The 27,966-nt window shown below is 28.0% G+C and overlaps 4 protein-coding genes and 1 long non-coding RNA gene across 11 annotated transcripts; 3 read left to right on the forward strand and 2 right to left on the reverse strand.

The window, feature by feature from the left end:
- Positions 1–24: 24 nt before the first annotated feature.
- Positions 25–3,662, forward strand: LOC122566833. Its single transcript, XM_043724648.1, has 6 exons — positions 25–388; positions 2,552–2,719; positions 2,816–3,051; positions 3,147–3,210; positions 3,300–3,466; positions 3,548–3,662. The coding sequence occupies exons 2-6, from the start codon at positions 2,636–2,638 to the stop codon at positions 3,660–3,662; spliced, it is 666 nt and encodes a 221-aa protein (XP_043580583.1). The 5' UTR covers positions 25–388; positions 2,552–2,635.
- On the reverse strand, positions 706–2,199 carry LOC122566839. The gene is made up of 3 exons (XR_006316636.1): positions 2,093–2,199; positions 1,474–1,898; positions 706–1,401 (listed from the first exon to the last, which is right to left on the reverse strand). It is a non-coding gene; the product is annotated as an uncharacterized LOC122566839 (long non-coding RNA).
- Positions 3,663–4,431: 769 nt separating the features above from the next.
- LOC122566492 (exportin-2) lies at positions 4,432–10,775 on the forward strand. 2 transcript variants are annotated; one of them, XR_006316539.1, is made up of 17 exons: positions 4,432–4,628; positions 5,204–5,349; positions 5,439–5,777; positions 5,848–5,955; positions 6,035–6,127; positions 6,207–6,374; positions 6,437–6,566; positions 6,652–6,815; positions 6,886–7,075; positions 7,162–7,360; positions 7,834–8,094; positions 8,194–8,285; positions 8,350–8,653; positions 8,727–8,894; positions 8,983–9,293; positions 9,435–10,041; positions 10,418–10,775. XR_006316539.1 is itself a non-coding variant. In XM_043723813.1 (16 exons), the coding sequence occupies exons 1-16, from the start codon at positions 4,544–4,546 to the stop codon at positions 9,578–9,580; spliced, it is 2,904 nt and encodes a 967-aa protein (XP_043579748.1). In that variant the 5' UTR covers positions 4,432–4,543; the 3' UTR covers positions 9,581–10,775. The 2 variants fall into 2 exon arrangements, 1 of the variants encoding a protein (XP_043579748.1); XM_043723813.1 differs by having other exon boundaries at positions 9,435–10,775.
- Positions 10,776–11,920: 1,145 nt separating this feature from the next.
- LOC122566500 (transmembrane 9 superfamily member 2) lies at positions 11,921–19,520 on the forward strand. Of its 3 annotated transcripts, XM_043723842.1 has the most exons (16): positions 11,921–12,193; positions 12,883–12,950; positions 13,041–13,134; positions 14,312–14,447; positions 14,553–14,671; positions 14,797–14,923; positions 15,006–15,145; positions 15,235–15,411; positions 15,672–15,828; positions 15,914–16,091; positions 16,302–16,461; positions 16,607–16,758; positions 16,956–17,067; positions 17,149–17,320; positions 17,403–17,507; positions 18,744–19,520. In XM_043723842.1, exons 1-15 carry the CDS (start codon positions 12,065–12,067, stop codon positions 17,468–17,470), a joined length of 1,989 nt encoding a protein of 662 aa, XP_043579777.1. In that variant the 5' UTR covers positions 11,921–12,064; the 3' UTR covers positions 17,471–17,507; positions 18,744–19,520. The 3 variants fall into 3 exon arrangements, with proteins under 3 accessions (XP_043579777.1, XP_043579776.1, XP_043579778.1); XM_043723841.1 differs by having other exon boundaries at positions 11,922–12,193; positions 17,403–19,520; XM_043723843.1 differs by having other exon boundaries at positions 11,929–12,193; positions 15,684–15,828; positions 17,403–19,520.
- LOC122566498 (apoptotic chromatin condensation inducer in the nucleus) lies at positions 19,347–27,948 on the reverse strand. Of its 4 annotated transcripts, XM_043723830.1 has the most exons (10): positions 27,795–27,947; positions 25,141–26,455; positions 24,977–25,064; positions 24,709–24,825; positions 24,310–24,514; positions 23,574–23,782; positions 22,296–22,520; positions 21,377–21,637; positions 20,932–21,081; positions 19,347–20,446 (listed from the first exon to the last, which is right to left on the reverse strand). In XM_043723830.1, exons 2-9 carry the CDS (start codon positions 26,451–26,453, stop codon positions 20,959–20,961), a joined length of 2,541 nt encoding a protein of 846 aa, XP_043579765.1. In that variant the 5' UTR covers positions 26,454–26,455; positions 27,795–27,947; the 3' UTR covers positions 19,347–20,446; positions 20,932–20,958. The 4 variants fall into 4 exon arrangements, with proteins under 4 accessions (XP_043579765.1, XP_043579767.1, XP_043579764.1 ...); XM_043723832.1 differs by lacking the exon at positions 19,347–20,446 and having other exon boundaries at positions 20,809–21,081; positions 23,574–23,779; positions 27,795–27,948; XM_043723829.1 differs by lacking the exon at positions 19,347–20,446 and having other exon boundaries at positions 20,809–21,081.
- Positions 27,949–27,966: the final 18 nt, after the last annotated feature.

Here is a 27,966-nt window from a genome sequence, read left to right on the forward strand (position 1 = left end):
TACTAATCAATTTTCTTTATTGTTATATTATCATAACAGAAGTACAGCTATCCTAGTTGACGTAGAGTTGTAAAAAAGATATCTATAACCTATAACTCGTAACTTGTCATTTCGCCAATATTATTATAGTATTAATGAAACTTTATAAGTTGGAGCTGTTAGAAGTTTCGAGCCATTAGTATTTATAAATTCTTTTGCATAATAATAACATGTTTGATAATAAAATTAATGGAACGTTAAAAGTAAATTTTACAAATTACTAGTTATCTAGTTACGCTGTTTAAGTTTATAAGATTATGAAAAAGAAATCTATAACGTACTACTTCTAACCTGTCAATTTACTGATGTTATAAATTGATAAGTTATTGCGTAAGAAGATCCAAGTCGAGTAAATTGAACAATATTGTTGTTTTTTGAATTATTGCATCTTATATTGGCTTAATTCCATATTTATAATTTTTTAAGAAAAAAACTTATTTTTTAAGAAGAAATCTCTCTGGAAAAGCATATTATTGGAAAAATCTAACAATATTTTTACTTTGTCAATATAAATATTGTGAATATCTGCACAGCTGAAATAAACTTTACGTAAAATTTCAAGCGCCTTGAAAAGAAAAGGAAATCTTTTCATCAAATAAATAAAAGATTTAAAAAAAAAAGTTTTTTTCGTGTTATAGATATTTAATACATAAATAATTAATTTCCAACTGCAGTTTTGACTGATTAAAGAAATTTTAATCTCTTAATAACGACAAAATTATGATTAGAGAAAATGAAATGTTAATTAGTAATTAATAAAAAACTTTCATTTTCATTCGTGATTTTTATCGATTTAAAATTTTAGAAAATATGGAACATTCCTTGTTATATTCAATAATTGGAAAAATGTTATCGGAGAAACTGAATTTTCGAGTCCCAATTGAAGAAATTAGAATTCTTCTTTTTCTCTAATAATAAAAAGATCTTCAGAGTTTTAGTGACTATAAAATTAATGTACTCTTCTGGCCATTATTCGTTATCGATTTTGCTATCATGTTTAGATAAATAAATATCATTGTTGTTTATATCGCTTTATTAACATTGCTTTGTTATTTCTTATTATGAAATTAAATATAAATTAAAATATTATTAATAATAAAAAGCACTATTTCTAAACGATTGATAATTGTAACTAATGTGAGTTTAGTGTAATATAATTATTTATAATAATATTACTTTCATTTACACATATAATTATCATCTACATGAAATTACTTAAATAAATCGCTATTTATGTAACTACGTTATTCCTACTATTTTTGTTAAAATTTTCAGCATATAAAATTGTACATTTTATTACTTACCATTTTATGTTACTTAAATAGAAGGACATTTTTTCTAATTTCATAAACGAAATACAAACTGAAAAAAAAAATGATTATTCTACTCGTATATCACTAAATCTTACCACGTATGGATTACAAAAATGCATACTTCAGTTTTGGTTTGATTTTCACGGGAAGGAGAAAAAAATTTAATCGAGAATCTTTCAAGTATTACATAGTATCGACCGAAATGAAGTTAAAAATATCATTGTGAAAATGATCAATCGTTTACGATTTATAATACGTACATAAATTAAAATTCTAAATTACACGTTCCCTATATTTGGAAAGATGCATAGATTCATATTCATAAATAGTATTCGTCTGATGACGCAGACGTTTTAATTACTAATCGCACAGCTGAACGTAATCCGATTGTTTGACAAGTTTGGTACAATGCCGTGATTTGCATCGTTTCAATAATATTTGATGTCTTTTGAACATTAATGACAATTCGATTCGTATTAGTGGCTCTCTCTCTCTATATATATATATATTTATTTACTTATTTATTTAATGATAAAAGTTATATATCTGTAATAAATATTATTATATAAATTATTGTATATTATATATATTATATAAATTATTTAAAATTAAAAATGATAAAAAAAATTTGGAAATGATTAGACCATGTCCTAAAAATATGTTTATGAACATTTAAAAACATTTTAAACCTAACATATGTGTTATCAAAGAAGAAATTTCCTTTCTGATATTATCCCTACCTCGTTCACGATCAAATAAACAGGTCTCGATACGCGCTAGGGAGAACCGTTCGAAAATCGAGTCAGGTCTAGTCATAAAAGATCAACATGGAAGGTCACTAAATTCGTCGTTCTTGCGAAACAGACAGAGATGAGTAGAATATCTCTGTTTTTGTCTGAAATATGTATAACATATCACGCATGCGTAGAACGACGACTTCCTTGTCTTCCATGTTGATTTTTCGCAATTAGTCACGACTTAATTTTCAGTCGGTTTTCCCTAGCGAATATCGAGATCTGTTTATATGATCTACATACATAATATTTAATATAATACATAATATACGATCACATACATACATACGTACATACATACATACATGCATACATACATACATATAGATATGCATGTAATTTGATGTTTTCTCTATAGAGGTCTCGACAGACGTACTTTTTGTAGCTATAACATCTTTTCAACAGATAAGCATAGATAAAAATTCAAAAAATTTGATGGATCATCTAGTAGATTAAAAAGCTTAAATTATATTAATAAAATAACAAAATATGACTGAATCTTCGAGGAAAATGGAAGATATTTACGAAGAATTTAGTAACCAAGTAGATCGAATTAATTATCTAATTAAACAGGTAGTCGTTTTATTCATTCATTTTTATTTTCCGTTTGTATGAAATAAAGTTGAGTTTATTAATAACTGACTGTACATTTCATTCTTTCGTTGAAAGTTCACTGAGTTAGAAGAAACGAATGGCAAACAGAAAAAGGATCGATATTACTGGAACTCACATTTGTCTACTTTATCGATGAACATTTGGGCAGGTCAGGTGAAATATTTGGAACTGCAAAAAAAAGAAGCTAGTCTTAAAAAATCAATATCGAAGGCTACAAATGTGATTGATCTTAAACAACAAGAATTGAAAGATTTAATAACAAAAAGGACAACATATTTCACGAAACAATGGTTTGACTTTCTTTCTAAAGAAATTGTTTACTTTAATGAATAAAAAATCATTGACAAAAAATAATAATTTTATGAGAAGTTTTCTTCATTTTCAGCGATAAATTTCGAATTAAAGGCATAAGGTATACAAACAATTTTCTGCATGCACAGACAGAATATGTACGTTCATCTATATATATTCCTCATCGTAAATATATTATATCTTATAATTGTGAATATATAATAAATAATTAGTATCCTTTTCATAGACAAATAAAAATTTACATGAACAAATTGAAGAATTTCAAAAGCAGTATCGACAACTGTATAACGAATTGCCAACGTTTACAGAAAAATTATCAAACCTAAAAACAATATCAAACTCTGAAGAAACTGAAACAGCATTGAAAGTTAATTTCGTTTTGACGAATATAACGTAAGCGTAATTAATTTTTGCTATAATTATCAATTCAGGTATATTTTCAATAATTGTGTGTCTCTTAAATGCTATATATAGGACAATTAATACTTATAAATTATTGCAAATTACGTGTGCTCAAAATATGCTAAGAAAGCTGGAGAATGAAATTAAACAGAAGAAAATGATACTTAATAATGTTCAAAATAAGTGATTACTAATATAAGTTAATATATATTACTATTATACTGCAATATTAAAATACATATACAATATAAAGATTAAAATTGTTTTATTTATACCACCATTTTATTATACTATTATATCCTATATTTTGAAATAGAATAATAATATAAAATAGGAATATAAATTAAATATTCGGCCTAAGTGTTAATTTTTCTATTAATTGTGAAATAAATTTAATATTTGTATTTATTACTTATTATTTATTTTATTTATTTATTTATTTATTTATTTATTTATTTTCACCATCCATACCTTGCAGTTTTTGGATACAAGTATTGCTTGTCATAAAACATGAAGCTTACGAATCTTAAATTTTTTTACTTAAAACCTGGAACTTAAAGAGTTCATTCCTATTTTCTACTTTTTTAAATTAGATATAAAATGTCATTCTTAAAAAATATATAAGCAAGTAACGTTGAATTATAATTGTACGAAAATAATCATGCAATCTAAAGCTTAATAATTAATCAAACACGAATTTATCGATTTTTCAACCTCAATAAATCTCATTTCTTACTAAAAAAAAAAAAAGGATTAATGTGAATTTTAATAAACCGTACATCCATGATTTATTGCAATTGTCTTTTTCAATTTATCCTTTCCTTGCAGATAAATTTTTTACTATCATAATCTACACAAATAAGATAAAATGTATTATTCGGCTTGGTTTCAACAAAAACTTTTCCCGCGTAAACCATTGTAGAAAGCGCTAACGCCAACAGGCAACGATCATTGGTTAGAAAATTGAATTTATCAAAAGCCGGTGTATTGCGTTGTTTCAAGATATTTTTCTGAAGATTTCATATTTTTTCGAATTGAGAGTATACAGAATTTTTACAACAAGCCATTATGGAACTCACCGATGACAATTTGCTTACACTCAGTGAATATTTAAAGCATACACTTAGTCCCGATGTAAATGTTAGACGGCCAGGTGAATATAACCTCTCTATTAACCAGAAGTTCTTAATTGAAAATATTTTATATAATCTAGAACATGTGTATATTTTTATTTGTAAAAATAATTTATATTTAAATTTTTTAAATTTATTTAATTACTTTAATCATCATTTGCAATTTGATTCGTCTGCTATTAGAGGAAATTTGGCATGTGGATATCAACAAATACTTTACTCTATTTTTCCTTCAACTATTTAAAAAACAGAGATAACTTAATACTAATAAAATCGTTTTAAATATAGATATGTATCGATCGAATTTCCAGAAAGACATCGAAAGACGTCCTGTATTTTCGATTTCCCATTTTTTATTAAATAACATAATTTGTGTTGATAAAATATTATGTTTTCACCTGATTAAGATCAACAAAATACGTAGTTTATAATATTTAGTTTGTGATTTTGGTCTTCTGTTTTAATTTTTTATGAATCTTCTACAGAGAAATAACTTCTATAATTATATTTCTTCTGTATAAATTAAAAAAAAAAAAAAATGTATATATACACATATTTTACTGAATTCATGAATTATTTGGTTTTCGTGCTTTAGCCGAAAAATTTTTAGAATCAGTTGAAATAAATCAAAATTATCCGTTACTTCTTTTACATCTTGTGGATAAGTCTGAAATCAATATAACTATAAGAATCGCTGGAGCAGTTGCATTTAAAAATTATGTAAAACGTAATTGGAAAGTGGTAATTATTTACATTATTTATGTAACTTTTATTAGAACATTTTTCTAATAAATTAATCATTGATTATAACATAATTTATCTGTACCTAGGGAGAAGACTCTGTAGATCGTATACATGCACAAGATAGGGATGCTATAAAAAAATTAATTGTTAATCTAATGCTGCATTCTCCTGATTCTGTTCAAAAACAGTTATCTGATGCTGTTTCAATAGTTGGAAAGTATGATTTCCCAAATAAATGGCCAGAGCTTATCGACCAAATGGTTGATAAATTCAATACAGGCGATTTTCATGTTATCAATGGTGTCTTACATACAGCACATTCATTATTTAAAAGATATAGATATGAATTTAAAAGTCAGAGCCTATGGACTGAGATAAAATTTGTATTGGATAGATTTGCTAAACCTTTGACAGATCTATTTGTTGTAAGAATTTTATTTTATAGTTTCTCCTCTAATTATTCTTTATTAATTATTCCCTTGAATTTTATTTTAGGCTACAATGAATCTAATGCAAGTACATGCAAACAATATAGATGCATTGAAAGTTATATATAGCTCTTTGGTAATTTTATCCAAGGTGTTCTACTCTCTTAATTTCCAAGTGAGTAAAAGATACAGACGATATAATCAATATAAAGCGTTAAGCTTCTTTACTAAAATTATATATCCTTTATTTTTAGGATTTACCAGAATTTTTTGAAGACAATATGGCTGTGTGGATGAGGAATTTTCATATTTTGTTGAATACAAATGTTCCCTCTCTGCAATCTACTGTAGTGTTACATATAAATTTGTTATTATATTTTTACTTCTATTAATATGTGTATGTTACAATGTTTGACCTATGCATAGGACGAAGAAGAACCAGGAGTAATTGAACAGTTAAAGTCGCAAGTTTGTGACAATATTGGCCTTTATGCTCAGAAATATGATGAAGAGTTTCAACCATACTTACCTGAATTTGTAACTGCTGTATGGAATTTACTAACATCGACTGGGCAACAACCAAAATATGATACTGTAAGTAAATTTTATATATAGTATACATATTGAAATTGATCTAATTTTTTATATTCTTGTAGCTAGTTTCGAATGCCTTGCAATTTTTAGCAACAGTAGCTGACCGTGCTCAGTATAGAAACTTGTTCGAAGATCCAACCACTTTGAGTAATATTTGTGAAAAGGTTATAATACCTAATATGGAATTTAGAGGTAATTACTATTAATCTTATATTAAAAGTATATTCTTTATGTGTCTTTTACTTTACATAAAAAGAAAATTTAATATATTTAATAGAGTCAGATAATGAATTATTTGAGGATAATCCTGAGGAATATATCAGGCGAGATATTGAGGGTAGCGATGTCGATACACGAAGACGTGCTGCCTGTGATTTAGTTAAAGTACTTTCTAAATATTTTGAAGCGAAAATAATGGAAATTTTTGGTGCCTATATACAGGTAAGTAAACAAGAGCATGCAAACAAAATTGACTTATACATATCATTGCATTTTTTTTGGTAATTGTTAGGTGATGTTACAAAATTATGCTGATAAACCAGTTGAAAATTGGCGCAGTAAGGATGCTGCAATTTATCTAGTCACCAGTAGTGCAAGCAAAGCTCAAACACAAAAACATGGTGTTACGCAGAGCAGTGAGCTTGTTTCATTACCTCAATTTGCAATGCAACATATTGAACCGGAGTTAGTCAAACCAAATGGTACATATATGTTCATTAAACTTACTAAAATTAAATTTATTCCATAAATCTCTTAAAGCATTAAAAAATTTGAATATTACTTCCAGTGAATGAATTTTCTGTACTTAAAGCTGATGCAATTAAATTTATAATGACCTTCAGATCAATATTGCCAAGAGAAATGATAATTGGTAGTTTACCACAATTAATTAGGCATTTAAGTGCTTCAAATATCGTTGTTCACACATATGCTGCTTGCACGATTGAAAAAATACTCGCAATGAAAGGACCCGATAATACACCTTTGTAAGAAAATCGATGCTTTATTTACCAACAATATTACATTAAGTCATAAGTAATGTCGCTATTGAATAAATTTTCAGAGATATTTTTCATAAAAAAGCTATTGGTCTGTAAATTTTGAATTATCGAAATAGAATAAATCTATAAACATTGGACTATAATTAAAAAAATTTTAGAAGGTCGAAAAAAACAAATATTCGACCTGATCATATATAACAAAAAATGTTAGCGAATTGAAATATTTTCTCGCCGACCTTATGGCCTTCATGTCATAATAAGAATTTTTATCCAAGAATATATATTGACATTCGGCAAATGAAAACCTACTGACTTCTATAAATAAGGGTATTGAAAAAAGTATACATGCAGACTGCTTTTCTTTCATGAAAAATAGCTCTAAATATATTACTTATGATTTATTTTAATGTCATTATTTCGATGTGCATATTTTCTAAATTGCCAAATTTTATTTATAGAGTTAAAGCAAATGATTTATCACCATTGACGTCGGATTTATTAAAGGGTCTATTTGCATGTTTAAATACACCTGGCTCAGAAGAAAACGAATATGTAATGAAAGCTATCATGAGAAGCTTCGGTGTTCTACAAGAGGTGATTGTACCATTCTTAGCAGATCTTCTCCCAAAACTTACAGAAAAACTTTCTATTGTATCTAAAAATCCAAGTCGTCCCAATTTTAACCATTATCTCTTCGAAACATTTGCTTTATCAATTAAGTAAGTAATATAAATTATACAATAAGAATAAAATGGAATGCAAACGAGGGGACATTAGAAACAAAAAAATTAAAATATATATACGTAATATAATTTTAGAATCGTTTGTAAAACACACAAGGTTGCAGTATCGTCATTTGAAGAAGCACTGTTCCCAATTTTTCAAGAAATCTTACAACAAGATGTTTTAGGTAAAATATTTCATTTGACATAATTCTATTCCCTATCTTTTCTAATCAATGCTTTTTCATTCAGAATTTCTACCGTACGTTTTTCAAATCCTTGCTTTACTTCTGGAACTACGAACGACACAGGATATGCCAGAAGCATATTTGGCTTTGTTCCCTTGTCTATTATCATCCGTTTTATTTGAACGCCAAGCTAATATTCACCCATTAAATCGATTGTTAAGAGCTTTCATTAGCCATGGTGCACATCATATCGTAGCACAAGATAAGACAAATGGTTTATTAGGTGTATTCCAAAAATTGATTGCCTCAAAGGCTAATGATCACGAAGGTTTCCTATTATTACAAAGTATTATTGAATATTTTGCACCGTAAGTTTTCTCACTAGATTATTTTTATTATGTCATTTTATCATCTATATTAATAATAGCATAATATTTTTAGGAATGTATTAGAACCATATATGAAACAAATTTTTGTACTATTGTTCCAAAGACTTTCATCTTCGAAAACGACAAAATTTGTAAAGGGTCTAATCGTATTTTTTGCGTACTATATCATTAGATATGGTTCAAATAATTTGGTTACAATTATAGATCAAATACAATCTCGGTAAGTTTCTTTTCCATTAAAAATTTAAAAAATAAATACATGATTAAAGTTAATCAATATTCACGATACATAAATAATATATTTGCAGAATGTTTGGTATGGTTGTAGAACGCGTATTAATAGCAGATATGCAAAAAGTATCAGGTGATATCGAACGAAAAGTAACTGCTGTGGGAATGTCAAATTTACTAATTGATTGCCCAATGATATTAGAAAGGCCATATAATACATATTATCCCCGTTTATTAGCAACATTAGTAGAATTTTTCGAATTACCACAGGATCAGACTACATTATCCGAAGATAATATATTCCCAGAAACTGAAGATACGCCTGGGTATCAAGTAGGGTATAGTCAACTGCTTTGTGGAAAAAATCCTCCAAAAGATCCTCTGGAAGGTATTAACACAAGAATACTTTTATCTTATTATATTAGCTTTAATAAAATACTTTTATATTATATTTCTTTTAATATATTTTAATAAATAACTGTTAAAGATTTAATCAATTTAATGGATTTTATTTTTCTTTAATAAATAGCTATTGGCGACGTACGTTTACATTTAGCACAAGGATTAGCAAGATTGTCACCAAGACAATTACTTAGTATTCTTGACCAAATTCCAGAACCTAATGCAAACCACCTGAGAGGCTACCTTCAAACGGTTGGCATTACCGTTGCATAATACGAGCTAGATGTCCGAGATAGACTAAAAATTCATCTGATTGCTCGGAAAATAAACAACATTGAACTAAATAAATTGTAACAAAGAGGCGAAAGAGGTTGTTTTCCGGCATTTATATCATGAACATTTGCGAGACTGAACATCGTCTATCGTTTATCTATCATGTAATTGAACATTTCAACAATTATTTATCATTTTCATGTGATATATTGTACGGAGTCTATGACACTAAAAATGATTAAAAAAAGGAAAATATGCTAAAACTTTAGCACAAAAACCATTAAAAATAATCAGCTGCTGAGTATTATTTGTATGTGGAAACATTCCTGAGGAATTACTTAAATCAGTTCACATTTTGTACAATAACAAGGACGACAAGCGCGTCTTTTTAAATTAACTGGTCTCTTGTTTAAAAAATACGTGAATGTCTAATTAAATGATACTGTATCGACTAATGGCCTGTGAGTAAATTAATTGTTGAATACTTTTTAACTTAGATATACAATTTTTATGGTTATTATCTCTGTAAAGATTGTTGAACAAAAATTTTAATCGCATTTTGTATTTTAAACGAATTCGTTTCTATCTTCGTTCCCTATCATTAACAATCATAGAGTAAAACATCGACTTGTAAGTCTTCCATAAGTAATGTATGACATTGTAATATACTTATAGGAAATGTATAACTATAAAAGAATGAAATGAAATAACTTCACAGTGATGAAATTATCTTACGTTTTATCAAAAGATATTGCAAACATCTTATTTACTAACTTTTTTAATAAAATAAAATCCCAGTGTTGGATTTTTTATGTTGATAAAAGTAAATCTTTTTAGGCCATTTATGCAATAATAGCAACAATAAAGTAAGGCAATATCGAGCATTATACAGTGGAGAAATCGACAAAGGGGCGACTGTGTGAAAAAATTGAAAATGTTGAATAAAATTTCTTTATATAAAGTTTCATTTACAAGAAAACAGTTCGAAAATTTATCACGTATATTTGAACTTATCTAGTTCTGAACTAAACAGGAGTGAATAGACGACAGGAAATTATTCTGCATGTAAAAACAAGCCGCAAATGTAAAATAAAATTTTGTCATAAGACGCTTCATTTTTAAGAAAATTAAATTTGAAAATTTATCGAATACGTATGTATCGGGCCCATTCTTAAATAAAAATATTCAAACTCTATTTTTTTTAAATCAAGACCTTAAATGGCTTAAATAGACAAATTTTAACACGCGTGAATTTTAATCTTATACTCTTTACTTATTTTCACATGTAGAATAACCTCCTACTGATTATCTACTCATCGGCAATTAGCCAAATTTATGTATGCTAAATAATTTTTTCAAATTCGATTTTATCAAAAAACAGTAAACATCGTATGAAAAGATTGTATTTTATAATTTCAATTAACTTCTTCATGTAGAATCGCTCCTTTACTCATTACTCATTATTCACCATGGTTATTGGAACATTGTATTCTTAAATCGCTAAAGGTTTATTTTTTTCTTCAAAAAATGTTTTATATAATTATATATTATTTAAATTTATTAATTGATATAAAAATAGTTATACAATTTATAGACTTTTTCAATTTTAGTTATTTGACTTCAGTCTTTTTCATAAACTTGTAAAGTATGGTATAATAAGAGGGTGATTCTGTGTGAAAAATAAGTCGAAAATATGCAATAAAATGTTTTCGTACTGTGCTTCTTTTTTCTTTTCTTTTTTTTTTTTTTTTTAATCAAATTTAAAAATTTGTTTCTATACGTATATGAACTTCGCTAATACCGATTAGGTACAAATTGAAATAAGTAAACAATTAACAAGAGATTCTTTTACATGTGAAAATAAATAAAAAATGTTTTATAAACATAAATAAACATTTTTTTGTTTAAGTCCTCATTTTGAAGGAAACAGTGTTTGAACATGTTTAGCTAAGAACTGTTTCAGTATACCTATATCTGATAACATTTTAAATTTAATTTTCTCAAAAACAATGAATTTTATGAAAAAATTTTGTTCTATATCTTCAATTAATTTTCCCCGTTTTCGTATTACAGAGATATCCTGTCGATCATTCTTCTAATTTCTAGTTCTAGTTCCAGTTATATAAACAAATTTTATTCGACATTTCCAATTTATGTTTTTAAGTATAATTACTCCCTTGGTAATTGTACCATGACTATTGGGACAACCTGTATAATAAATTCTCAATATCAGTAAGCTTAAAAACTCGAAAAATAAGTTTTAATTGATATTTGTTTCTATGATTCGAAATCAGAGTTTGCAATTGGCAATTAGAAGTTCGATAGTATGAAAAGCGAGATTGCTACGCGTAGAGGTAACCAATCTGTCTACAATTCGTTATCAATGACAGTATCATGGTAGTGTAGGGTCCGATGTTTTTCACGTAGCAATTGACATATATTTGCACAAGGCAAGTAGTTAGTAAGGACGAACAACAATACACAATGGCGAGAATAATTTTACTGTGGTTACTGTTCGTTGTATGTCTAATTCACCATTCATCGACTTTTTATTTACCGGGTCTAGCACCGGTAAATTATTGCAAGGCCGAAGAAACCTCTGAAACGTGTAAAGTGCGTATAAAGATTATTTTTGACTATTTTAAGAATTGGTTATGATCATGTGTATTTAGTTTATCACTTTTTTTCTCCTTTTTCTCCAACATACATCCTTCATATACGTCAATTATAATAATCATTACATTTTGATCGTACAGTCTAATGTATTTTTTATTTTTCGTATTATTTTAATTAAGAAGTCATTTTTAATAATTGTAAATATGTTTCGATGTGGCCTTTTGTGACATATGAGTCATAACAGTGAAATTGAGGCACGAAAGGTTTTGAAAAAATATTTAATTGCTTGTACAATCTGATTGGAATGTTCGTAAATCGACCTTACACGAACATGTAGGTACTTTACGTTTTGTACGATTTATGACGAAACGTCAGCTGTTCAAATATGTTGTGTTTGAAAGCATAATAATTACATATGTATCTTTTAAATTTAAGTATTTCTAAATTTTCAAATTTGTATTTATTGACTTCATTATAAATATCATAATCACAAAAAATTCATAAAAATTTAATCAAAAGCTCCCATATTTAAAAAATAATAAAAAGTAATAATTATAAATTATTTATAATTACAATGTAATAATAATTATATATCACGTAAGTGTAATAATTTATGTATTACATAAATATAATGTATGTAATCTATAATTTATTGTGTTTTATTAGATAATGTTTATTTCTTTCAGTCCGAGATTAAACTGTATGTAAATCGTCTAAACACTGAAAAATATGTAATACCATATGAATATCATCAGTAAGTTTTCATAAAGAACACATATATAATTGATAACATCTTTTAATCTTGTAGAAGTTTGAATTGTTATACCAAGAATTCTTTTTTTAGCTTTGATTTTTGTCCTTCCGATGAAACTCAGAGTCCTGTTGAGAACTTGGGACAAGTTGTTTTTGGAGAACGTATAAGGCCTTCTCCTTACAAGGTATGATAAAAAAGAAACCTTTAAATCATTCGTTATATTCAATTATATTTATTTTTGTATATTTTATGCATTTAACACATTCAATATGGAAAATAAGTGTTGTGTCCGTATACGCGAATGTCAGTGGGATAGCAGGAAGTGAAATTTACGAGCCTATTCAAGAAACTGAGTTCATCGGGATTTTGAGTAAGACTTACAAAATTTCTGAAATTGATTTTATACTTTCTGCTCTTAAGTACATATATCACCGCATTTTTATCACCTTGTCTAAATGAAGTTATCTTGTGTAATCGAACATTCGCGAAGCTTCGCACGGTTTACCGGGGGTCGATTTCAATACTCGAAATCGTTCTTATCTGTTTTAAGTTTTGAAACTACTCGAACAATTAATTTTCATGGATGTTTCAGATCATAACGTTCGTTGTATTTTAATTTATCTCTAAGGACACAACATGAGAATTCCTACCTGTTATACTGCTTATAATTAATATTTTCGGATTATGTCGATATGTGGATAACATCAACATTTAACAAATATTGAATTGATTAATGTGGACCTATATTTTATATGATAAAATCTTCGTTCTATCTTGCTTAAGCTTGTATACATTATTTTAAATTTTTTTTAAAATGTGTATACAGCTTGTATGCACATCATCTGTCTATAAAATATTATGTCATTGTATAGCGAATTGTTGAATTCATCTTAACATCAGCTATGACATTGTAAAGTTAAAAATAGAGTGTTGTATTAAAAATTCAATACGATCTTGATTCTTTATTGTAAAAAGAATGTTTTGGAAATTTTTTAAATTACAGTTTATAGCAAATTGAAAAGTAATTAACTCTTATCGGAAACATTTTTTTGTCAGACTATTGAAAGTCCCTGAAAAATTATGACAATTGTTATTTTCTATCTTCCATTTTTCTTTGGAACAATGACTTAATATATTGTTCATTTGCTAGAATAATGACATAATTCAAAAGTAACAACTTTAGAGAAAAACAAGTTTAAATGTTTCCTACATACAAAAATTGTTCTTTCTGCATCTATGAGTCAAATACAATTTGTATGTAGTAACATTAATGCAAATGAGCAACATAAAAAAGTTGGCTCCCTAGTTTATGTATAATATACATATGTATAATAAAAGATATAAATTATGTAAATTTTCAGCTAGAGTTCATGAAAAATGTTGATTGTGAAGTTGTGTGTAAAAGATCATATCAAGGTGGAAATAAAGAATCAGAAAAGAAATTGGAATTCTTGAGGAAAGGAATGGCATTTAAATATCAGCATCATTGGATAGTTGGTAATACCTTAGTGATAAAACATGTTGAATCTGGGAAACCTTTATTATTGTTCATATCACCATGTTAATAAGTTCCTTTTTTTCCTTTTTTTTTTTTTTTTATAGATAATATGCCTGTTACATGGTGTTATCAGTTAGAGGACGAAAGACAATATTGTAGTACTGGATTTCCTATGGGATGCTTCTTGCGAGATTCAAGATCTCAACAGGACTGTACTGTTAATGTAAATTTAAAGTATTATTATTTCTGAGTCAAAAACCGAAAGTTCATTAATAGTAGATTTAAAAAATTCCTTAAACTTACAGAAAATATGCGCTAAATGAAATTAATCTATTTGTTCTTTATTAGGATGCATATAACAAAAGAGAAAACAGTTATTACCTATATAATCACGTAGACCTTACGATCACGTATCATAGCGGTGTTAAAGAAGAATGGGGATCTGCATTTAAGGAAAATGGAGGACGTATAATATGTAAGGACTGAAATTTCATTTGTATGCTGTTAAACTTGCAATGCTAATTTTTAATGAAATTTATGTTTATTTTCTTTAATAGCTGTTAAAGTGGTTCCTCGTAGTATTAAACATGGTACTGTTGTTAACTGTAACCACAAAGAAGCATTAGATATACCACACAGTCCACTTTCTGTTGGGAAAAGCTTAGATATTATTTACACATACTCTGTGACATATATTGTAAGCATTTACAATAACAAATTAAGCACAATCTATACCTTGATAGTATAGTTTTTAAACAAAAAATACCATTGTATTTTTAATTTTAGGAAAACAGTACAATCAAATGGTCATCTAGATGGGATTATATTTTAGAGTCTATGCCACATACAAATATCCAGTGGTTTAGTATTCTTAATTCATTAATAATTGTTTTGTTCCTTTCTGGAATGGTGGCCATGATATTGCTCCGAACATTGCACAAAGATATTGCGAGATACAATCAGGTACACTAATGAAATGCTATTTGTTAACTTCTGTTTCATTTTACTTGGATTAGGAAGTTTCATTCTGTTTTAATCGATAAATTTAATATGTATTTCATTTTTATTTATTTATGTATTATTCAAATCATCTCAATCATTCTTTGAAGTTACTAATATGACAGTATTATTTCATTAATTAACAAGAACATATGACACGATGTTTGGTTTTGTTTTATATCATAAAGCTGTGATGTTCCCTTGTCTGTGTTTCAATAACGCAGGCTTCCTTCCAGATAGAATCAGGAGAAGACGCACATGAAGAATTTGGCTGGAAATTAGTTCATGGTGATGTATTTCGACCTCCTCGCAAAGGAATGTTATTATCAGTTCTACTCGGGTCTGGTGTTCAAGTGTTTTATATGACACTTGTAACACTTGGTAAGTTCCTAAATCTACATGCATAAGTATACTTACTTGATATATAAACAGTAAAAAATATAAAGCTTCATTTTGCATTCCACAGCATTTGCGTGTTTAGGATTTTTATCTCCAGCAAACAGAGGAGCTTTAATGACTTGTGCCATGGTCTTATATGTTTGCCTCGGAGCTACTGCTGGTTACGTATCTGCTAGAATATATAAAAGCTTCGGTGGTGAAAAATGGAAGTCGAACGTTGTACTTACATCTATGTTGAGTCCTGGGTAATACGATTTATTTAATAAATATATATGTATATGTGTGTGATAAATACAACTAGTCTATAAAGCTATACAATCTGAAAATCAAAGTTAATAACAGTTTATCCTTTGGCTATGGTCCTTTTAATAATTTATGTAATTACATATTTACTTTATATGTAAAATATCGTGAGTATGAAGACGAATTTTATAAAAACGTATTTTTATTTGCAGAATTGTATTCAGTTTATTCTTTATAATGAATTTAATTTTTTGGGCAAATGAAAGTTCAGCTGCAGTACCATTCAGCACCCTTATTGCTCTTCTAGCACTTTGGTTTGGAGTATCTCTTCCATTAACATTTATTGGTGCTTATTTCGGATTCCGGAAAAGGGTAAAGACTTCTTTTATCAACAAAAATAGTGTAGAATGTTCTTTTATATATATATATAAAAGCAGTAGCGTTGTTCTATAGAAATTCTATTGACAAAAAATGAGATTTCAAAGAAGAAATTCATTAGTAACGAATTTTATTTTAGTCTTTGGAGCATCCTGTTAGAACCAATCAAATTCCTAGACAAATACCAGAACAAAGTTTTTATACTCAACCAATACCTGGTGTAATAATGGGTGGAGTTCTACCTTTCGGATGTATATTTATACAATTATTCTTTATACTTAATTCTTTATGGTAAATATCACATTTTAAAAACCTAGTGGCCTTAATAATATAGATAATATAAGTTGTAGGTATTATTAATTCCACTGATCAGTTTTATTTATTCTAATTACTTCCACTTACTACTAATTCTAATATTGTATTTACAAATAGGGAAGTTTTTATTTTTTAATATACAAGATATCTAAACTTTAATTAATCTGTTTCAGGTCGAGTCAGGTGTATTACATGTTTGGATTTCTCTTTTTGGTATTTGTTATACTCGTAATTACATGTTCAGAAACGACGATTTTACTTTGCTATTTCCATCTTTGTGCGGAGGTAAATGAATGGTATTTTATTAATAAAATAAATAAAACATTTCTCAAGATACATATATTCAAATTATCTTTTTTGTTTTAGGATTATCATTGGTGGTGGCGTAGTTTCCTAACATCGGGATTTACCGCGTTCTATTTATTAATCTATTGCATACATTTTTTCATGACTAAGTTGGAAATAGAAGATGCTACATCTACGTTCCTTTACTTTGGTTATACTTGTATTATGGTTTACTTATTCTTCGTTTTAACAGGTAAAGTATTTATTTCTTCTACAATAATAAAATGTTAATAATTTTAAATAAAAGATTATTGCATATTTTATGTATTAAACAGGATCAATTGGCTTCTTTGCCTGTTTCTGGTTCGTGCGAAAGATCTACAGTGTCGTAAAAGTCGACTAATGTATCAAATGATACCTATCGAAATAAACTGAATGTGGTATGAATAAAATAGTCATAGAAATGAATGATAATTGATATCAGTTTTGAAAAAGATGGTGTTAACGTACGAGCATCAAGTCCTTTTTATGCGCAAGTGTTAGCATCAAGTCCTTTTTATGTGCAAGTGTTCTAGTTTCAATTTATTTATTGTCTCAATTATAGATATTTCATGCAATTAAATATTTCAGAGATATTACTTATTATTTATGTTATTAATAATAAATAAAGTATAACAATAATATTACAAATTAGTATAAAAATACTATTTGATAATGATAATAGTTATAAGAAGCGTTTGTTTTATTTTGCAAGATTTCCAAAGAAGTATATTTGCCAAAATTGTTTTTATACATTTTCTTGCTTCTTGAAACATGCGCATAAAAAGGGTTACAAATCAGGTCATTAATTTGACCTGCTACCTGAAAACCAGGAGACAAAATGTTCGAAATTTATCAGCATAACATTGATGTGTTTATTGTTAACTGCAGTAAAGACTCTATAATTGTTTGTAAAGGATTGCACTTTAACTCTATGTTTTATTCAAGATTTAATTGCATTTAAGATACATATCTATTATATTCAATATCGTCCTCGTGAGACGATACCAAAGCAACGACAAATCTTATTTTAATTTCTATTTACTATCTATTACTCGCTATCTATGAATGAACCGTTATAGAGTCTTTAGCGTACTTGTCAGTATGCATTCTTTTGATAACGAGATAGGTGTATCAAAGCTATAAAGATACGTGTATACATTTTACAAATGAATTGTGCAATCCAGACGTAATGTATAATTATTAGATACATTTGTTTACAATAATAAGCTGATAAACTAAAGATATTAATCAACAATGTAAATAAGAGAAGACTTTTGTCTTGTAATCGTCAAGTAGTCTCTCGAATTATCTGGACTATAAATTTGAATTGTAATGTGTACACACATTTTTTATCATGTTTGTAAGACCGAGTCCTTTGCAGCCTGTATTACACAGCTTAACTCTTTAAGTTGAATATATTATAAAATTTATAAACGGTTGCGTAAAAGTAATTTAATCTTTTTGCGATATAAGCAAAGAAAGAAATATGTATGTATATTAAGTTAATTTACTTGTAATACATACACACGTATAAATACGACCACAAAGGATGAATTTCGTTAAAATTTTAATACGAAATACGAAATTTTAGGCAAAATATTATTTATAGGCTCTAAAAAAGATATTCTTTTCAGGCGTTAAAAACTGTCATATAATCGATTCAGGTGCTTGAAATAATTTCAATTTTCAAAGAACAATTATTGAAAGCCAAATTTAGTGAAAATATCGATTCTAGCCGGATTCATATAACTATTCTATCAAACATTTTGGTTATAGTTCTTTATTATAATTTTGTTCCGCTTCAAATAATTCAAATATTATATAAAAAAGGGACAAAATACATATAAAAAGAAAGTTTCCTTCTTTTGGTTCTTGGAAAGGTGGCTCAGAAGAGACATTTATGATAATAAATACTTTTAAAATTATAAATAACTACATATTAAATTACCATCCATAATTTTATAAAAAAAATTTAGAAAGAAATCTAAAAATTAATTTCAAATCATAATCAAGACAAATATAATGTTAGTTTCTCATAATTGTTTCAATCTCTGATCTTTTTCACATGATAATTTAAAAAGAATAAGAATATTTAAGAATATACATTATTGCATAACTACGTTCTTTTCCTTAAAATATGTAAAAAAATATTTTTGGACGCAACACGTCATTAAAATTAGTTTAATTGGAGGAAAGATATACAGTATATAAATTAGTAGTTAAGTTACACACCAAACTTGAAATTCCAGTTTTCTTTTATTCTTTCTATTCATAGTATTTGTGATTGTGAAATATTTTAATTAATAGCTGACATGCACATTCTGTAATTCACGATTTTTGTAAATTGAAGCAATTACAACGTTAGCGTTAACGATTTTAATATAAATAAAGATCGAATAAGTTTACGTAAACATTTGTTTTCCCTGTTGCAAACATTTCAAACATTTATCGCCATGTTCGAGTTATTTTTTGTTAATAATATTGTTTTTTCCTCGTTGGTTTCCTTCTCAATTACATTTTTTGTTCGAATCAGACAAAAAATATATATTATAACGATGAAATAAATATAACGAACAATTCATTTTTCGTTCTAAAATGTATGTATTTTTTTTCTTTCGCTTCTTCTTCGTAAATCTTTCGATCTTATTTCAAGGGTGAATAACAAATCTTCTAAATATGGTATGACATTGTACAAAGTAAGCGGTAGATATACTTTTCGTATATAACCTACAATGTTTTACATTTATTCATAATTTTACATGTCATATCACGGCGTATTGAATTATGCTTTATATACAAACGTGTTTCTGGCTGTGCAAATTCATTGCGCGAAAACGAGAAACACTAAAACTTTACATTTTACTACCACTATCTATGTGGCAGTACATGTCAAAATTCAAAGAAGTCAGGCTATTCTATCGACAGAGACGAAAAGAGGGATAGATTCCGGGGAGAGAAAACACTCCCATTGACGCTTTAGGACGACTTCATATTAATGAACCACAGTCTCTCAGCATCCTTATTTTGGGCTTTTTTGTTCGCTGCTGTTTTCAGCATCTCGCCCCAGCATTAATATTTTTTTTGTTTCGTTTCGTTTTTTATTTTCTCGTAAGAAAACAAATAGCGTTTTTCAACGATAACGAATACTAAATTCGTTCCGAGCGTTTTTTCTCTATGCAGATAGTTTTTTTCGTTTGATTATCCTTCGATTCCCCAGGGCACGTTTTGCGATATCGCACTACGACGTATCGTAGAACGTGATGCATCACTCCTAGACGATGCAAACACTACCGTTCGTTCTACAGTTACAGCGCTCTGTTGGATAGTTAATGTCGACCTGTAAGAAGTATGGTTTAATGCTGAAATTTCAGGGAGAATGGATCGGAGATCGGGACGCTTCTTGATCATGCAATAAATTTGTACAGTTTCTGACCAATGAATGAAAATTAGCGATTGAACAAATTGAAATCAAACAGAGAAATAAATACGCGAGATTGGTATCAGAACAAGAAAAAAGGAATAATACAAATTACGTTCTCACGTGAAACAGAAGTTTTCTAAATTAAAAAAAAAAAAAAAAAAGAAAAGAGTGTGGAAGAACAAAAAACACAAACTTTAACATGATATTGTTAAATCGTTAATCATAAAAACGGGCTGCTAATCGTGGAACAATTGATAAAGGAAAATTTAAAAAGCATCTTCGGCAAGTCTCTCTCCAATGTAAAAAGGAAAAATTCGTTCGTCTTTTCGTAATCTATAACATCTTTCTTAAAAATATAACTGATAAAAATTGGAACTTTTGCATCAGAGAGGGAAAGGTACGTTTATAGAAAGTGGTCGATCAGAGAACTATTTTCTTGGGCTGCGACGGCGACGACCGTCCCTGTTGTTTCTTTCAGCGCGTCTCATCTCTTCTAATCTGCGTGCATGTTCTGCCATGTGTTGCCTTCTCATTTCTTCTTTTACGACTATCTGTAATTAAAACATATCTATGATTATCCCTATGAGTAGTAATAATTAGATCACACTTGCAAATTCATAGTTTTATGAAGAAATGAGGCTAAATCGAGGCTAGATACTAGAATGAGAACTTCATTCCATATTTTTTAAATATTGTATTAAATTACTTTGTATAAATGAATACAATTTAAAAAAAAAAGGAAATCATCATTTGTTTTTCTACTTCGTAAGTATCATATTTATATATGTAGTATTTAGTTTTGTTATAAAACATAAGTACATAGACTGTACTTTATCTATAATGTACCTGTTCATTTGTGAGTGGTAACCAGTATATGCATGGCGTTGCTTTCGTTTTTCTAAAGAGATCATCTAAAAGCTTAGCCGGTGGTGGCTCATCTTCTTTCTTTTTAAATTTACGAGCTGGAGCTGGAAGGTGTGCTTCCACTGCAGGACTCCGACTCCTCTGACGCCTCTTTTTATCATGTTCTTTCTTTTCACGTTCTTTTTCTTTTATATGCTGCTGTCCATCTTCTTTACCAAGATCCCATTCTCGAACTACCATCACCTATTGTTAACAAAACTCTTCTTTAGTTATTGCATAACTGCAATCTTTTATTTAATAATTCATAATCTATCCATTTGTATTTAGCCCTTAAATGCTATTCTGGTGTTCTGAACTATCTCAGATATTATAAACATTGTCATAATTCTGCTCTAAAACAATATATAATGTAAGATTTCACTAATCTTCAATTAGGTTAATAATTATAAGTTATAAGTTGAAATTTCAATTTTCATTCAAATACATCAGGATCCCATAAGAGAAATTAATATATGTATTTTCATTTTACCATAGTAATTGAGGGTCAAATATAATTCATTTTTAAATATGTGTTAGAATATATTTAAAGAGATGGTATTTCCAAAAGTTAATAAAAAGGAACTTTCATAAATTCAGTGATAATGATTTTGATCAATTCTTTGGATTAATATTTACATTTCAACATAAAACTCAAGTAGACAATTATATTATCAAATTCAAAATATTTGTTTATATTTTTTACTTTTTAATCTAAATTTTATTTTATAGAAGAAAGTGAACATAGTTACAAATAATAGTAAATTTTATAATGCACATTCTTTATCATTATTTATCACATTTTATATTTTTCCTTAAAGCTCTTTTTGTGTACGAATTGTAAAATATGATAAAATTGATATACCTTTGTATTCGTTCTTTCTTCGCGATTCCAATCCTGCTGCCATGAATCGGACGGTACGAGAGGTTCGGTTTTTCTTGGGATGGACTGATCCTTTGATAATTCGCGTGCTAATTCCATGTCATCTTTGGTTGCATACTCAACATGAAGCCTCTTTGGGTTTGAAACTGGCCAGGATATACCATGTAACGCTTGCCTCGTCTCAAATGCCTGGTCTTCGTTAGCATACTAAAACAATTCAATTAATACTATCACCTACGACACAATGTTCATAATAAATCAATATTGAAATATAAAAAGAACAATAAAAAGAAAAGAGGAAAATAAAAAGAACATAAGAGGAAGCTATCTTAATATAATGTAAATAATATAAATAAATAAATTTAATAATATTGCGATATGAAATAACAAATCAATGCAATAAAATATATACAAAAGCTTTTATTAAAGATTATTGACATTATAAACTTCATATGTTTATATGACAGCATTTTAATATTGATAAAAAGAAAATGAAATCTCCAAATATCAAATAATAGCAACGTTTTTATATTAATATATCAATAATTTTTCGTTTGTCTCTTCCTATTATATTCATTACTTATATAAAAATATTTAAAAGATAACAGATATTACACAATATAAAAAACAATCTTTACATTACTAATCATTTTCAATTTAATATTATTTATTTTTTACTATCTTAGTATAATATGTCTACTATCTAGTACAATATATCTTCTAGTAATTCAAAGTAATATTACAGTATTACACCCGTCCCTCAATTTACGTAGAAAATATATTCTTCTATAATCTTTATTAAATTGCGTTGTCAACACAGGAAAAGATTTACAGTGAGTGCTTATCTAGAGATTTTCGGAACTCGGATGCCAAAGGATCGAAACATTGATAATGAAACTGAAGCAGAAAATAAATCAAGAGATGAAGATAATAACTTTAAGTTAATTAAAAAGAAAAAGTTGTTTAATTTAAAATATGATACCAGTAGGCACAGCAAATAATATTTATTTTGATTTATGTAGAATTTTGTAACTTCCCTTTCTCCATCTATGTGAAATAAATATCTTTATAACTTATACTGACTTTTCTCTATAGTATTCTTTTCATATTGGCAGCCTTCATTTACGCGATCTTTATGATTAAATTAATTACGCATAATTTACGTAAAAAAGACGTACATGGAACAAACACTTTGCATAAATCAGAGGACTGATACGTATCAAAATTAAATGAGCATTTTTAAAAATTATTTTGACATACCTCTACAAAACACTTGGATTTAATTCGATCCATCCAAAATCCATTTTCGACAATTGTGCCAGTACGCGACAGAAGTTCTTTAATTTGATTCAAAGTGAACGGACGAACCAAGTTTTTGATCAGAAGGATATTTGTGGGCTTTGTAGCAGGTGGACTTGGAGATTTCACATGTGGCACTTCTTTAACAATCGATATCTTACGTCTTGCTGCTACAAACCACAATTTGACTAATAAATACATAACATATTTCATATTCGTCACATTTTACTTCAAAAAGAAAAAAAACGGAAAAACAAAAAAGCTTGATTGTTTACAAACATATCCTTACAATTATACCTCCAATTATAAATATAACTCTTAATTATAGACCTGTTGTTTCTCAGAGAAGTAAACTACTATTTCATTAGTACAAAAAATTTTAAAATCTCTATCCAAATATCTTCAAACAAAAAAAATGTTAACAAACAAATATATATATATATTACATATATATATTATAGATTAATTTTTATAACAATGATAGTTAAGAGTCAAGAATACTTTTTAATATATTCCTTACCGCATTTAAATCAATATATTAAATATTTTTTGAAATAGTTATTTTAAATGTCATACATTTAAATGGTGTGGTTTTGGAAAATATTCACTTATTTTTTTTATTTTGATATAAATGAAACCATGTTTATAGAAATTAAAATAACTCACATAAGAAGATCCTTTGAAAGTGTTCACATACCTATATGATTATCTATTTTTGGGTCTCCCTTTTTTGTTGCACCATTCTTTTGCATGATGTTTTCGTCACCGGATTTATTATCGTTTATTCCTTCATTAGAATTGTGCCACTTTTCGCTAACTCGATAACGATCCCTGTCTTCATCGTCATCTTTTGAAAGACGAACCTCATTTATCGACAATGGTCTTGCTCCTGGCACCAACGCCTATTACACAAATGCAAATATGAGTACACACAAATTTAGAAAATTTTTTAAGTATAATGTATGATATTAATATTAGATATACAAATATTTACATTTAATTGTATCCTTTTTATTTATTTTTAAGATCATAAAACATTATAGATATTTCTTTCTAAAATTTACAAAATGTTAAACGTTAAAAATAGAAATATTACTTTAAGTGAATCCGTAGAAATTGAAAACGAAGGTGCGGTGTCAGTAGATAATGCAGTACCCCATCGACGCTTTCTTGGAATACATTTGGAATCTGGTTCGGTGCTGTCGTGATTTTCCTGTAAAAACATATAATTGTGATATTTAATGATCTTATACAATAACTATTATAATACCATAAATATTTGATATATAGTGGTTATGACTAAGCTACATTACAATTATTTGATAAATCATTAATTTATTTAGAAAGAAAATATAACAATGAACCTTATTTGGAGCACTTGCTTCATTATTTGCATTTGCATCAGTATCTTCTTTTTTAACATCATTCTTTTCTGTTAACATTCTCGAAGAACTGAAACAAAATTTATAAAATGATATAGCAAGATATTAATGATAAGAATTTGGAAGACTCGTTAATTTATACTTACAATGATCTTTTTAAATTTACTTTCACTGGTTTGTAAGTCACCAATTGAGTTGTTGCCGATACAGTATATTCCGATTTATCAACCAGATTGTCTAACTTCTGTTTATTTGCTTCACAATGTTCTATTTCCATTTCCATGTTATTTAATAAAAAATTATTCCTTACTTTTGGTGACTCAGTATGATCTTTCTGTTCGTGGGAATCCTCTGTACTTATTTTCTCTTCTTGCATACATACATCAATTTCAAGATCTCTTTTAATAGAAGGTTCATCCTCAGAATCTGGTGTATCAGAATTAGATGAATCTCGATATTTAGTTCGATGTTTTCTGCGACTGGCACTTTGTATCCTGCCACCAGTTCTATTACTCTTAGTATGAATTTCATCATTTGATTCAGATGATGAATTTAGCTCACGAACTTTTTCCTTTTTATCTTCTTCCTCGTCACTGCTTGAATCTCTTTGAGTGTTTTCAACGCTAGTTTCTTTATTAAATGCTTCCACTGTCTTTTCACTAGTATCTTCCACAGATTTTTCTTCCTTGGGCATAATGTTTGTCTCCTCGGATGAATGATTACCATTTGAACTAGGAGCCAATATAGTTGTACTAGTCGACTTAATGGGTTTACTATCAGCGTTTTCGTTGGAGTAATTTGCCTCATTTGATTCACCTTGCTGATCTATGTTTGGTTTATCGTCAGACAAGTTGGCTGAAGTGGTTTCAGGCAGGATCTCCTTGCTATCACTTACCTCTTCGTTGGAGTCCTGACCTGGGTATGAAGAGGAGGGATCGTTCGGCTGTTCAGTGCTACTGGGTACTCTTGTAGAAGAAACCAGTTGCTTGTCTGCCGAGTCAACCTCCTCTGCAACTCCCTCACCACTTTCCTGCCACTTGTTCGATTTTTTCCTATTTAAAGAAGTATCAGATAACCCTTCTGTTGTGTTATGCTGTCTAGATAATTTTAATCTCTGTATCTCGCCAGGTGATGCATCGGATCTTGACACTTTCCAGATTGATCCAGAATTGTTGTCTTCTTCATCTTCTTGCGATTTGGTCTTAACATCTGCTTCAATAGACAAAACCTTTTCATTTTGTTCTTCTAATTGTTCCACTTCCTTTTTCTGTATGTGTGCTGATTTTTTTTCCGTGATTTTATTGCTCAAACTTTTTGTTGTTTCCTCAGCATTCTCTTGCTCTAAGGATGTTGAAGATGCTTGTTTCGCACTTTTTCGAGTTGACTTTCGTGTTACTCGTTCAACCTCTTTCTCTGGAGACCCTGCTTTTGCTTTGTTTCTTTCACTTTTGCGTCTCATATCTAAAATATGAAAAATAAATTTCTTAGAAACTCTAGTTTAAAGTTGTATGTTACAGATATGTATCTATAATTGACACATCAGCACAGTAATGTTTAATGTTAAAATATATTTATTATAAATAAAATGTTATTTATGTTGGGAATGCTTATCTAGAATTTTAGAAACTACATAAAAATTTAATAGAACAATGATAAAATTTTTTACACACACAATGTGAATTTCTATATTATTAATAAATAAATATTTCTAACTCATAAAAAATAAATTTTAAATTATTTTCTAAAACCTATTATGTATTCAGAATTTATTCGTAATATGCTTTTTTCATTTTTCAATGTCAATATACTTTTCAATTTATAAACAATAATTAAATGTATTCTACATATTGCGTATAACCTGTTCATGTTAATATTACATAGTTGTCTCTGAAAGCAAGTCAATGGTCTTACATTTATGCTTTTAGCAGCAGCATTAACTTACTTTCCAAGGCGACTATATAATCAAATGTAATAAATTCACTATATCTATCCTATATTTTGAACATATAAAGACTTTTCTAAAGTACTTTAATATATAAAAAATTTTGACGTTGGAAATACACATTGACATTCAATGAAAATGTTTGTTTCATACTAAGATCGCATCTGGATATTCTATTCATGTATTAGAAGTAAATTAATTATATCTTTTAGTAATCGATGTTTGTTTCACCACTCAATAGTTCTCTTTTCAGATATATTTCTACTATCTAATAATTATATTTTTACTTCAATATTTACATACATAATGTAAAAATATGAAATAAAAACAACATATATTAAAACACTAAAACTTTAAATAACAAAACAAATGAAACATAAAATAACAATCTACTTCCAGTAAGATTATATAAAATAAAAAGTATAACATTCAATAATATTTTTATTTCACAACTACTTATTTTCTAACGTAACCAAGTTTATTAATATTCACAGATAAGTAATTTTAAAGAGAAACATGCACAATATCTGCTATTAAGAAAACCAAAATGTTAAAACAAAGCATTAAATCATATAATATATAACAACCTAATGATTGATCGAAGAATTTTATTAATGTTTGAATAAAATATTGGTACATAATGACAAATACTTAAAACTATGCAGTCAGAAGAAATTAATGTTCATAATAAAGTTATTACTAGCCCTATGTATTACGTAAACAAAAAGAATTGACTCAAATAACAGCTTTCGATAAATATTTATTCAAAACTATTGGAAGAGCATCAAAATCTAATTTGTGGTTACCCGAGAAACGCGCGGATGTTGCACAATCTGAAGATTCGGAGAACTCACTTACTCTATAAATGTGTTTCGTTCGCTGGCTAGAAGTTTACCAAGTATGTATCGTTTTTTCAGAATTTTATTGACACATAAATACCGTACTAAGTTATTATTAAAACGACGTTTCCAATGACGCCTCTAACAATCGGTCGTACCACCTTACTCCATTGAACACGAACGTTTCACAT

Source organism: Bombus pyrosoma, linkage group LG4 (assembly GCF_014825855.1).
Source record: "Bombus pyrosoma isolate SC7728 linkage group LG4, ASM1482585v1, whole genome shotgun sequence".
NCBI lineage: Eukaryota > Metazoa > Arthropoda > Insecta > Hymenoptera > Apidae > Bombus > Bombus pyrosoma.

What these genes read in the sequence shown, in the direction of transcription:
- LOC122566492 (XM_043723813.1), top strand. Translation starts at nt 4,544, where the DNA reads ATGGAACTCACCGATGACAATTTGCTTACACTCAGTGAATATTTAAAG. An exon ending in TTCCCTCTCTGCAATCTACT is followed by an intron (nt 6,128 to 6,206) that starts GTAGTGTTACAT and finishes ACCTATGCATAG; the next exon opens with GACGAAGAAGAACCAGGAGT. An exon ending in AACAACCAAAATATGATACT is followed by an intron (nt 6,375 to 6,436) that starts GTAAGTAAATTT and finishes ATATTCTTGTAG; the next exon opens with CTAGTTTCGAATGCCTTGCA.
- LOC122566500 (XM_043723842.1), top strand. Translation starts at nt 12,065, where the DNA reads ATGGCGAGAATAATTTTACTGTGGTTACTGTTCGTTGTATGTCTAATT. An exon ending in ATATTGCGAGATACAATCAG is followed by an intron (nt 15,412 to 15,671) that starts GTACACTAATGA and finishes TCAATAACGCAG; the next exon opens with GCTTCCTTCCAGATAGAATC. An exon ending in TTTATACTTAATTCTTTATG is followed by an intron (nt 16,759 to 16,955) that starts GTAAATATCACA and finishes AATCTGTTTCAG; the next exon opens with GTCGAGTCAGGTGTATTACA.
- LOC122566498 (XM_043723830.1), bottom strand. Translation starts at nt 26,453, where the DNA reads ATGAGACGCAAAAGTGAAAGAAACAAAGCAAAAGCAGGGTCTCCAGAG. An exon ending in AAAAATAGATAATCATATAG is followed by an intron (nt 23,783 to 24,309) that starts GTATGTGAACAC and finishes TGTGGTTTGTAG; the next exon opens with CAGCAAGACGTAAGATATCG. An exon ending in AATCCAAGTGTTTTGTAGAG is followed by an intron (nt 22,521 to 23,573) that starts GTATGTCAAAAT and finishes GAATTGTTTTAG; the next exon opens with TATGCTAACGAAGACCAGGC.
- LOC122566833 (XM_043724648.1), top strand. Translation starts at nt 2,636, where the DNA reads ATGACTGAATCTTCGAGGAAAATGGAAGATATTTACGAAGAATTTAGT. An exon ending in TGCATGCACAGACAGAATAT is followed by an intron (nt 3,211 to 3,299) that starts GTACGTTCATCT and finishes TCCTTTTCATAG; the next exon opens with ACAAATAAAAATTTACATGA. An exon ending in TTCGTTTTGACGAATATAAC is followed by an intron (nt 3,467 to 3,547) that starts GTAAGCGTAATT and finishes TGCTATATATAG; the next exon opens with GACAATTAATACTTATAAAT.